The sequence below is a fragment of the Coloeus monedula genome (genome assembly GCF_965178545.1).
Source record: "Coloeus monedula genome assembly, chromosome: 2".
Taxonomy (NCBI): Eukaryota; Metazoa; Chordata; class Aves; order Passeriformes; family Corvidae; genus Coloeus; species Coloeus monedula.
The window spans coordinates 26,469,870-26,482,133 of record NC_138782.1 but is presented as its reverse complement, the minus strand read 5'-3'; the positions used below and the strand labels follow the sequence as shown (position 1 = coordinate 26,482,133).

At 36.2% G+C, this 12,264-nt stretch overlaps 1 protein-coding gene across 3 annotated transcripts in view; it reads right to left on the bottom strand.

Annotated features, from left to right (window-relative positions):
* The window catches only part of UBR2 (ubiquitin protein ligase E3 component n-recognin 2), a 55,631-nt gene that overhangs the window by 20,834 nt on the left and 22,533 nt on the right, over positions 1 to 12,264 (bottom strand). For all 3 annotated transcript variants that reach the window (XM_082301136.1, XM_082301135.1, XM_082301137.1), the window contains 13 exons: positions 11,002 to 11,165; positions 10,815 to 10,914; positions 10,156 to 10,284; positions 9,230 to 9,413; positions 8,127 to 8,188; positions 7,244 to 7,354; positions 4,909 to 4,974; positions 3,486 to 3,608; positions 3,081 to 3,144; positions 2,665 to 2,789; positions 1,358 to 1,410; positions 993 to 1,095; positions 402 to 450 (listed from right to left, as the gene is read on the bottom strand). In XM_082301136.1, coding sequence (XP_082157262.1) covers positions 402 to 450; positions 993 to 1,095; positions 1,358 to 1,410; positions 2,665 to 2,789; positions 3,081 to 3,144; positions 3,486 to 3,608; positions 4,909 to 4,974; positions 7,244 to 7,354; positions 8,127 to 8,188; positions 9,230 to 9,413; positions 10,156 to 10,284; positions 10,815 to 10,914; positions 11,002 to 11,165 — 1,333 coding nt within the window. The remainder of the gene's footprint in view (positions 1 to 401; positions 451 to 992; positions 1,096 to 1,357; positions 1,411 to 2,664; positions 2,790 to 3,080; positions 3,145 to 3,485; positions 3,609 to 4,908; positions 4,975 to 7,243; positions 7,355 to 8,126; positions 8,189 to 9,229; positions 9,414 to 10,155; positions 10,285 to 10,814; positions 10,915 to 11,001; positions 11,166 to 12,264) is intronic.

Below are 12,264 nucleotides of genomic sequence, written 5' to 3'. Positions count from 1 at the left end.
TTTCTCCAAAATTTGCAACATCCATTTAAAATGTCTGATTTAACAGCTCAACCCAAGGCAGGGGGTTGGAACCAGATGATCTTTGGGGCTCCTTCCAACCCAAACCCTTCTATGATCCTAAGGCAGAACACAGCTGCTCGATAAACAGTGTTACCAATACATGCTGCAACATTCAACATGGCTTGTGTGTAACAGAAAAGGCAAAGGAATAAGCTGTTCAGAAAGCTGGTTCCATGACAAATCAGATCCCTGACTATAGCCAGGGAGACATAAGAGAAATTGCTTCATTTCTAACCAACTTCTACTCTAGCCCAGGAACAGGCTGTTAGTCTAAATGCCACGGCAATACACAGCTTGATATGTGATTCCATCTTCTCCCATCTCCTCTCAAAAATAAATACCTGTGTCTTCTCTGTTCTGTCTTTTCAGCTTTCTTTGTGCTTCCTCTGCCTGAAATAGAAGAACAGTGCCAGCATTACTCAAAATCTGTACCAATATAAATCGAACAAAAAAAGCATTCATGCTTTACTACACTGTTACTGTTTTTTCCCAGTCTTAAATAAACATGAAAGCTTTAATGTCTTTTCAGTTTGTCTTATATTCTCCTTGTAAAGTAGGGCATGCAACTTCAAAATTAATCTTTCCTCTTAAGCCAGCCTGGATTCTTTTCCTAGCATAAAACTGTAAGGCAAGTTTGAGCTAAAATGGCAATTTCCATATAGGTAAGGGAAAATACAGACTGTTTTAAATACTTTCAGTAAAATAAGATGCAACGGAACCCACAGACAAGCTCCTGAATGCTCATTGATTTCAAGAGCTCTGTATAGGGCATAGGATCCAGTGTCACAGAAATCACTGCAAAATCTTGGGCAAATTTTGTTAACATTCTCAAATATCCAGCTGGTAATAGCTCTTCACAGAAGTAAGCTTTGGAAAAAGGCAAACAAAAAAAGAGACACAAAATAAACCCAGGAAGTTAAACTACTAGTTACCTTTGATTGCTCTGCCCTTGAAAAGTGATAGAAATACAGATTGAAGTTCTTGGCACATTCTGGTTTTAATTCATACAGCCCTCTGCCTGTTAACCCAGGTTTCCTACAACACACCAAAGCAAACAAAACACTTTATGTCCACTGGTTCTTAACATCTGAGAATAAATAGTTAACTAGAACAGCTAACAAACACTGCTTAAACAGGCATTCTAGAAATTAAATAAGTAACAGTATTAAGAATTCTGCACATGAGTAAAGCCATGGGAAATCACCATGACCCAGCCCCCTTTCTTTCATTCTCTCATTTTCACTAATTTAGACATTCCATTGCTAAAGTTCAATCATTAGAATAAATGGAAACATACTTGAAACATGCCACTTCTTCAATCACACTTTCCATCCCAGTCTCTCTGTTCTCCTACATGGAGTGAAAAGGCAAGACAGCGTGTTACTGTAGTTCTTGGAATAAACATATTCAAATATCATACCATACTAGAGTAAGCATGCAAATTGAATGTAGTACAAAGTCATTTTACTGGCACTCAAGAGAACACTAGACCACATAACATGAAAATACATTCAGGAACACCATCTCTGCAAAGGTATTTTTAAAAAATCATGCCATTCTAAGTGCTCAATTTGTACTGCTTCTCCCTGTCACAATAAACTCAGATGTAACAGTAGCAGGAGAAAACTCTAAGTTATCTAACTCTGCACATTTTTAGAATCCACAGCTAGTATTTCTAGTTTCCAGGCCTTTAAATTGAAATAAATACCGGAAAGCTAAAAAGACCAGTTATTGAAAAATGGTAAAACAACCACAAAAGGCAGCATGAGACATCAGCTCAAATATGTAACAATACTTCATACGCAAATTATCTTTTAATATTTCCACCTCCTTCCTGCAATACATATTCACAGCAGTTAACAGGCCAGGGAAAAAGTATTTAGGACTGACAATATAATTTAGAACTCCAGCTTAAATCACAGTTTGCTCTTTCATGCAACCCTAAATTATTCTTAAATAATCTTAAAATTTGACTTTTCAAATTGTTTCAGTTTAATATATTTAGAAAGAAGAAAAATATTTCAGAATTTATCATTAAAGTTACTATCAGTACAGTAAAATATTAACATTGAAATTTTGACTGTCTTCAGAAATAAATTTTAAAAGATAGCTTCAAAAATATTAAAAGGAAAAAGGAAAGCAAGCTTTGCTGTCCTACAGAAGTTCTCAGAATTCAGATAAATGATTCTGTTCATGTAAATGAAGCATTTATGTTACACAAGTCATAATACAGTGTCTGATTCCATGTCTCTTCACTTCTTGTTAGGCTTTAAAATATAACAGCTTATATTTCTGGATAGTTCTAACAACCCACTTCCATACTGCACAGACTGCTGGCCAGATGGCCTGATTAGAAACAGCATTAAAAAGAAAAAGGAGCTGAAGGAGCTCTCAGATTCCCGCCTCTTTCTTATGTTGCTCCTTCTTTGCCTCTTTCCTACCTTGCCACAAGAACTATTATCTGTACTCATGCTAACCCTGCTCTTAGCGTAATCATGCCACTCCCACTCCACATTGAGTGACATGAACTTGCACAAGAAAATTTTTCAGCAATCAACCTTATCAAGTCAAAGTTGGCTCCCCCCTTCTTGACAGGTTACTTACATCTTCAGGTAGTGCCTTTACCAACTCACTGTGAGCCATTGGCCTGATGCTCAGCTGATGGATGATCTCCCGCTTGATTTCATCTGTTGCATTTACCTGCCCTATTCCAGGACTGAACCTTTCGCCTGTAGAAATAAAATACACCTTTTTTTTTCTGATTTTAAACATCTTTTAATCTTTTTCTCTAATTAAAAGGCTGGAAAATAAGATGCCTTCTGTGAAATCTTGTGTTCACCCACCAGTGCTCAAAAATTCATTACACTGATCTAAGCTAGTTTCAAGGGTTTTCTCCTAGGAAAGAAGTCAGAGCTACAGGAAGTTCACAACAGAACTGAACCTGAGATGACAATAAAAAATTGTCCAGACCATTAAAGAGTCTAAATTTTAAAAATTAATTAAGTATATTCTGAACTTACCAACAATCATTATAATGAGGTATAGCATCTCTTCTATAAGAGTGTTATTTTGTTGAACAACATCCTGAAGAAAAACAATTTAAAAAGAATTACATTTTTCAATAATCATTTCATATGCTGAAAATACTTTTTCAGTGATTCAAAACATTGCCTGTTTTCACCCTTAGCAGTCCCAAATTGAGCTATGCTTAAACACAGTCATAAGTGCAAAAATTATGCAACATTTTCTGACATTTACTAGTTTGACAGGTAATTCAACTGCATATTTCAAACTGGCCAAATGAAAGTAAAACAGGACAGGTTTTGCTTTTTAATCAAGAAATAGCTCTGTCTCAATTCAACAGCATCTGATACATTTTGAAAATCAAACCTGCAGATTTTCTATTGCAGTAGTACATAAAATACCTTGTTAGTATTTTCTGTGCTAAATCTTTTGCCATAGTCTGGAGTACTGAATATCTGATAAAGTTCAAAGCGACTCAGCATTATCATCAGGAAGTGGTTTGGATCCATCATAGACACACCTGTCTATTAAAGAAAAAAAAAAAAGATTATAAACAGAAGACAGATTGGGTGTTATCGTAGCATGTTTCTATATTTATATATGATGTTCACTGTATATTCTTTATAAAATTAATTCCTCTCGCAATGCTATGAATGAAGACTTAAATATTAAGTTTACTCTCTTAGGATGCCAAAAACAAAAGTGTAAGCCCATCTGACAAGCAGAATCCTATGCTTTATCAAGAATTTCTAAAGGCCTTTTAAGGGCATCATGTAAAATATTCAGGGTTACTCCTATCTTAAACAGTCTAAATAAATTTCAATGAAAGACTTTTGTTTGGTTGTTTTTATCTGCAAAACTTTGTTCCTCATGGCTTATCTTCTAGCAGGCATAATATTACTTAGCATATACCACTGAAGGTTTTGACAACAAATTCCAATCGTCAAAAGATAGGCTGAAGATTGTAGAGCAAAGCTTCCAAAACCTTCTTGGAAAGAAAAATAATGAAGTTTCAATGCAGAACAAACACTGACTTTCAGAGATTTCCATTTCTGAAAACTACTGGCTGACGTTTTTTCTGTTTATTAAACAAGGTATCTAAGTTTGCCAATTAGAAATATTTGTTGTTGGTTTACTATTGATAATGGAACCATCTTCAAAACAGAATAAACTTCCAAGAAAGCTATAGGATAGCTGACCAAATGGGCAGCTGAAAACAATCATTAAAAATCAGTGGCAGATCAAGCCTCAGGGAAAAAATGTCCAAAAGCAGAAGTAACTTGGGGCATGTTTTTCCAAATTGGGTATTGCTAACTCTAAAAGATTTGAGGCACTCCTGAGAAAATATTTTGCTGTCCCGGTGAACTATGGACCCCGAGCTGCAAATTTTAGATTCTATTGCTCTCAATGTAGAAGTATTGTATCTTTGACACAGCTAAATAGACTCATTTGCAAAATCTCTTCTGAAGGGAAAAAAAAATTCCACACATACACTGAGTACATTACTGAAGACATGGAGACTTGTGCAACTGCCAGTACAGCATAACCCATTAGTTAAAATATTACATTCTTGAAGATGCAGCATATATGCACTGAACAGAAAATTCTGCACTTTTCAAATTATAATTAAAAAACAAGTATTACAACAACAGTTATTTCCTTTACAAATTATTCCATAATTATATAGATAAAATAAGAAAACTGAAGTCCTTCCACAAAAAAATTTACTTTTGTTTCCTTAAAAAGGTTCTGATGAAGATAAAAACAAACATACACATATCCTGAAAATACTTGGAAAAAATGCAAACCAGTATACGTGGTTACCTGAAGCATTACTATGTCCTTGTCAAACATCTCCCTCCTGCACTTCACATTATGATAGTAATAAATCTGAAAAAAATACCCAAAACACCACGATCGTTAACAAAGATAACATTTAATCCAGAATTATTTTACTTCTGTAAAAAATAAGCTTTGCTATACTGTGTTCATAAACAAAAAATGAATCTGTAATTTGAAAAAAATTATACCATTCTATCTGTATGCAAAAAGCTTTTTTATAAAGCACAAGACAGGCATAGTTGCTGGCTGGGTTGTAGCGATGCAATGTCTGGATTGCATAAACGTAGAAGCAAAAATCTTTTTGACCTCTTTAGCTTATGTTTTAATATATTTGTTTAGCAATTAACTGTTTGAAATTCACAGGAGAGAAAGCCCTTTTAGTTGGAGAAATGTTTTTCCTTCGTTCCATGAATTGCTCTTTAATCATTTGAGATACAATCTTTCAGAAATTGCCAGTGTCAGCAAAATGTTAATATTGTGACAGAACTATACTTAACCCAAACCATCCTGGGAAGGACTCAACAGGACTGAGCCAGGCAGCAGCAACATCACAACCACTGCATGGCTCTGAAAAGTGGGAAAGTTTGATTCCACCACATCAAGGAAAAATAAATAGGGCTGACAAGTTTCTACCTAGGACAGGGAACACACTTCAATGTGCTAAAGTCTCCTCTAGACACATACCATTTCCACCAGAATTACATTAAGACAGCTAGGCATGCCTTCCCTTTCTTCCCCACCTTTATAATCCACACATATAGATGCCCACTCCTATTTTCTGGGAAATAGCCAAAAGGAGCTGGCTTTCCATAGGCAAAGTAAAAGGAACATGAGCTTTCCATAGCCAAAGTAAAGAAAAAGGACTTGCAGACTATGGGAGTTATTTTATCTCAACTAAACGAAGCTCTTAACTTCAAGATCCTGACAATCAGGGAAAATTAACACAGAGACTTATTTCACTACCAAAAGCTAGGCTGAAATTCCAGATTTGATGTGTGTCTACAGCACTATGGGCACTGCTATAATTGTACATAACTAGAGCTCTTTTTGCTTTAATGACAAGGACACCACCTTATAAAGATCCTTCAAGAAGTGTCAGAATATCATATATTTGAGCAGCTTCATTCAGTCTCCTAGTAAATACACATGGCAATTATCTAATGGAGATGAGGGCTGATGGGAACTGAAAGGATTTTCTTGCAAATAAATCAAGTTAACACCTCACAGAATTAAACCCTATCCCTGCTGTAATCTAAGTCTTGCTGAGAAAATCACTTGAGACAATCACCCTGGTGGGTGGTACTGACACCACAGTACCTATTTCATAGCTGTTATGCTTGAAACACTTAATTTATACAAACATTAAGAACGTAAGTTTAGGGATGAAAGAAGCCAGTCTCCAGAAGTATGAGAGCTAAAAGCCAAGAAATGCTTAGTTCTACACTGCTTCTATTACTGCAGGGTCTTTGGATTTTAATTACTTTGTAAATATAAATAGCCATAATATCATAATGCTGCATATTTTCACATCTGAGACACTTTTATGTGGAGGTGATGAATGCATTACCACAGATGTGTAGATCTAATTCTGCACTTCCAACTACTGCTGGAAAGTACACAGTAAAAAAGCTAGGAGTCATTAACTGCATTAACAAAAACTTCTTCACACACCGAGCACTCAGTTCAGTGACTACTGTAGCAGTCCTGAAACAAAAAAACAATTTCTGACTTAAAAAAAGAAAAAAGAAAAAAATCAAAGACCAGTTTAAAAGCAAAAATAGTCAAATGATGTCAGTGCTGATAAAAATGCCTATCTCACATTGCTTTCCATAAGACTGACATAAGTAAAATTTCAAATCAATGCAGAAAAAGAAGGTTTTGAGGTTTGAAAGATCAAGAGCTCCCTCCATACTCAGCACTGGTAAAGTCCCACCTCTAGTGCTGTGTCCAGTTGTGGGCCCTTCACTTCAAGAAATACACTGAGGTTCTTCCAGGCAACCAGTGACAGGACAAGAGAACATAGCCTCAGGTTGTGCCAGGGGAGGTTCAGGTTGGACATTGGGAAGAATTTCTTCATGGAAAGGGCTGTTAAAAATAGAAATGGACTGCCCAGGGAGGCGGTGGAGTCACCGTCCCTGGAGGTGTTCAAGGGACATGGCCCTTAGTGCCATGGTCTAGTTGACCAGGTGGTGTTTGGCCAAGGGTTGGACTCAATGATCTCAGAGGTCTTGTTCAACCTAATTGATTCTGTGATTCTGTGAAATTATCCTGAGGGAGTTATCAGAAAAGAGTAATTCTACAGCTACTATGCACTTACCTGATTAACAAGAGAGAAGCCATTCCTTCTCCACATCCCTGCATGCACTTGGGCACATAGGACTAGGCATCGCAGAGGATGTTCTATTAACATAGGTGGGCTAAGCTCACTCTGCAGTAAGAAAATGCAATATTTTTATGTATACAGAGAAAATAAAAGAAAATGGGACTGAAATGAAGGAGGATGGTATTTGTGATCATTAAAATATTTGGGCACTACAAAAGACAAGCAAATCTAACACAAAAGTTAGATGAGCCTATTCACAATCTTTCAAATAGTTGTTAACCACCCTCACATTCTATCTTTGCTCCATGCAACTACTGCACAAGGGCTTGAGTTTATTCCTAAAGACAGCAGCTTTCATACTTTAAAACATCAACACCAGCAATTTAATAACACTGTAATTATTTCTTTTCTTTTATTCAAAGGTTAAGTACTACTTCTCTCCAAAGACACTGAGACTTCTTCTCCCAGTTAGGTTTTATCCTCTTTTATTTTACTTTTTTTGACTACCCCTTAAAGAAATAGCATATCAATAAGAACAGGCAAGAAACAGCTGGGGAAGAAAATTAGAACCCAGCCAAAGGAAAAGGAATCTAATCCTGCCTGGGGTTCCTAAAAACAGTTTCTGCTACAAAAAGGAGGTTATGCAACATGAGTCTTAGTTACTTTAGAGAGCAATACTGATTGCCTATGCTCCAGTCATGAATATCTAGATATTAATCTTTTAAGAGGTAATTTTATGTACTGAAGATATTCTCTCTGAGTAGAACTCATAGTACAAAGGTCCTTTGTTTTATTTAATAATACCCTACACTTACATGACCAATTTCACATTCAGCATTAATTATATTTAATGAATATACTACATTTAATTACATACCAAGGGTAGCAGCTCTGGAAACTTATATGCCACTTCAGTTTTACTCAGCAAAACATGCAAGCCTACATAAAGACATGAAAAAAAACCATAGAGAATATTACATCCAATATTTATGTAATTCAAATAGGACAAAAAAGGTCATCTAATTTACTTTCAGACCATTTTCTGGACACAGCTACAGGTCTGCAAATTTATCACCTTGGAGCTACACAGCTATTTCCTGAAGAAACATGTTGCAAAGAATACATTTGAAGATAATAGAAGTTTTCCCATTGTATCTGTATAAACCTTGCAGTACAAATGCAATTTTTGCCTTTTTTTTCAACTCTTTCATGTCCCCGCTGTGAGAGCCAAGAGTCCTTGGTCTGTTAGGACAAACAATCAACAGCAGATACCTCATCCTTTTTATCAGTCCTTATGGGGTTTATAAAATACCTCAGGAACTAGAATAAGGCCCCTCCAAAATACATGAGGGTTTTCTGGTTTGCTTTCTTTTGAAGTTACAAGGACTTCGCTCAAAGACTCAAATATTCAAAGTTACTTGAATCTGAGCTGCACGGCACTTTACCTAAGAATTATCTTTTTCACTCCATTACTTGTGAATTTATTTTTATCACATCTTTCTGATTCTGTAAACTAAAATTCACAAGGCTTTTTTCAACACAACTGTTGAACAAGATAGGCACAATATGAAGAGAAAGGCATAGCTCAATTTTCTGGTGACACATCTGTTTGATAAATCTGTTCTCTAACAGAATGTTGATTAGTCTATTCAATATGACAGCTAAACATATTCCAAAAAAGTCAACCACAGTCCATATTTTGTTGCAGTTCTTTTGCATCATTCATGTAGCAAAAGCAGCAGTAGCTGTCTATAATACAAATCCAGAGGCATGGGACAATCTCCACCAGCCTGAATGATAACAAGTTCTCTGGTGCAAGGGAACATCTGGCCTAGAGGCTACCAAGCAGCTATAAAATGGCCAAAATTCATCCTGTTCAGGCCTTAAACAATGCCTGTGTGCGTCTTCATGTACATACAAACACAAATCACATCTATAGAACATTTTTCATTTCCTGAAGTATTTTTCAGCTGTTCCTACCTGCAAGCAAACGAGAAACTGGGAGATGAATGCTAACTTTTTCCTGAGAAACGCAGTATCTGATGGTCTCAACTGAATGTCCACACATACTGAGGACAATAGGCTGTTCTCCATCAGTAAATCCACTATGACACTGCATCAACACAGTCAGGCATTTCTTGTAAGCTTCAATCAATACTTTTTCCTAAAAGAAAGATTGCAGTTTACAGAGATTATGAAAAAAAACCCACAGCTCTGAAAAATAATACAGACAATTTAAGAAAGACTCTGAAGGGTTTGAGATTTTTACCTTTAACAACAGTCCTGCAAAATTAACATAAGGAATCCGACAAAAGAGCCAAATTAAGGAGGGCACAAATTGCAAAACTCGTACTGGTATGTCTGATTAGAAAAATACCCACTAGTATGTTGTTTGGGTTTGGGGTTTTTTTGTAACTGACATTATGGTAACTTTCTGAGTAATGACCATGCTAGGCTAGTAAAACCTGCACATTTACTACCAGTAACAAATTAAAGCCAGCCTAAATGTTCAGATATTCCAGGATCACTTATTCTACCAGCATATTTTACCACGCTTAAATTCTCTAATCCTGAAACTTGAAACACCTATGGAGCAGAAACATGATTTATAACCAGGCAGTATTTGGTAGATCCAGGGCCTACTCCTCCATTCCCTCCTCTCTGGAAATGATAACCTGGTAGTGTAGTGACAATCTTCAGATGCGTGACAAAAAAAAGGCTTAACCACATTTTTATGAATTGGTCAGTACAAACCATCCTTGTGCTTAAATACAGAAAATATCTGCATTCACTCATAGAAGATGTTCTTGGCTTATGGTGAAGTTGTGTTTAGGTCAATTTTTACATGTATTAATATTTGGGTTTCATCCCTCTTCACAAAGAAAAACAATTCAGAAGAAACTTACATCTAATGCACACCAGTCCTGCATCATTGAAATAACAAGTGTTAATTTCATCTGCAGTGTAAATGCTGCTTCCCACTCTGGTTCCATTTCAATGTGCTGTCCTACTTGACGAGTTATTGGATCCATACCCTAGAACAAGAAGAATTATACATTTCAACAATGTATCACTGAAATACACTGACAGCATTAGCAGAAGTGTGAGACAGTAGTCAGCTATCCTTATAAACGTATTGTTGCTGCAACAGGTAAAAAGAACCTTGGGGGAATGAAAGGGATGAAACCATAAGTGAAGAGGTCTATTTGTGTGTCACGAACAATTTATTCCTCAATACAAGGAGCAACTCTGCTGACATTTAAAACAAACCAGATTTTGCCCACAGAATTAATTGTGTTGTCTGCCTCTACAGATGCAAAATATGCCCCAAATCACACTTCTCTTTTTGAACTGCTCTTCCTTTATATTGTCATCTAGAACAAACTTAATTTTTAAAAAGAGAGGCAAGATGTTATGTTTCAGGAAAACATGACATGGCTCCAAAAGTGATACTACACTGAAGCTATAAAATGAAGAGTAGATCAAATTTCTTCTATTTTGACACCATGATAGCTAACTTCCTGCTTAAATTTTGCCATATTTTGTAATTCACAGATTTACATACCTGCATACATTTGAGTAATTCTAAGAAGGCATCAAAACCCTCCAGGAACTTGCATCTCAAGTCATCTGACCACTCTGTTGGCTTACTTATCAACACATACCTGGGTAGATTAGGAAGATGGAAGTGTTCATTTTAGATTTTTTTTTTAAACTCCTCAATTTTTCAAATCAGCACATAGTATACTTACTTGAGATCCAAAATAAGGCTCTGGACACGTCTGAATTTGAAAGCCTGCAGAGCAGTGTAACGTTCAAACTGAAACCTGCCTTGGATGTCACGGTGCCTTAAGTGGTCCATGAAAGTTTTGATGATAGTGGTCATGAGATTCTCTTCTGTTATTAGCATTCGAGCCTATGCCAAAGTACATTGAAATTTGCTGTAGTTAACAGACACAGCTAACAAGATTTTCACACTGCACCATGAAGTTCATAAAACACTTTTTTTTTTTTATCTGAAGTAATTACATCAACAATTAGCACAGAACACAGAAAAGCACTCTTTTCACAGAATCACAGAAGACAAAAAAAAGGAATCTAGTCAAAAATTATCATAAGCCAGATTTCTTTTTTCAGATTCTTTCTGTACAGAAGTCTGTCTATGGTAAGGCTCCTGCTAACCCATATAATTATGGCACAAGACATCTTATTATGTGTCTTATAATTAACTTGTACCTCCCTTTAAGTATGTGTTATCTCAGATAGTTTAAGTACAAGCCCTTTAAAAGGGGAGTGACAGCTCTTCTGTTTTCTGTTTACAAACTATCAAGAGCTGCAGTGAACAGAGCCTCTTCTGAACTGGTAAGGAAGTGCATGTGCAATTTCCACATGGAAATTTCATGAAATTACCTGTAATTTCCCTCAAGGTCTCCTGCATGTATCTATGTGTTGTATGAAACAAATCAGTGAAGTCTGAGAAAGATTGTCTTCCACACCCAGCCTTACCTAACCCAACTTCACAACAGAGGAGGGGACACTAAGTAATTACTACCAGCTCCTACTTGTGAACACTTCCACAACTCCCCCAATCTGCTGGTTCTGCAGGTTAAATGGGATGAACCTTGCAGTTCTTGGATCTGGCTGGTAGACTCAACAAGATTGGCCACTCTGATCTACCACAATGATATTGTGGCTCTTGACTAGAGCTTCCAGGTTTTACAGCTGCTAATGATAATACAAAACAGTTTCTAAAATGCTATTGCAGGGGGGGAAAAGAATATAATGATTAACATTTTTCCCCCCCAAAAAATCATCACCAACAGAACTGCCCATCCACCCTCAAATGAAAAAACCTCAGTTCCTTGAGAGCTCCAACTCTTACATTACTAAGATCAGTTTGAAAATGTTACTGGAGGATGGTAGGGTGGTTTACATTCTTTAACTTACTCATTTAGTTAAGAATGAGTGACTATAAATATATTAAAAATAATACTTAGTTCATATGATAGGAGCTT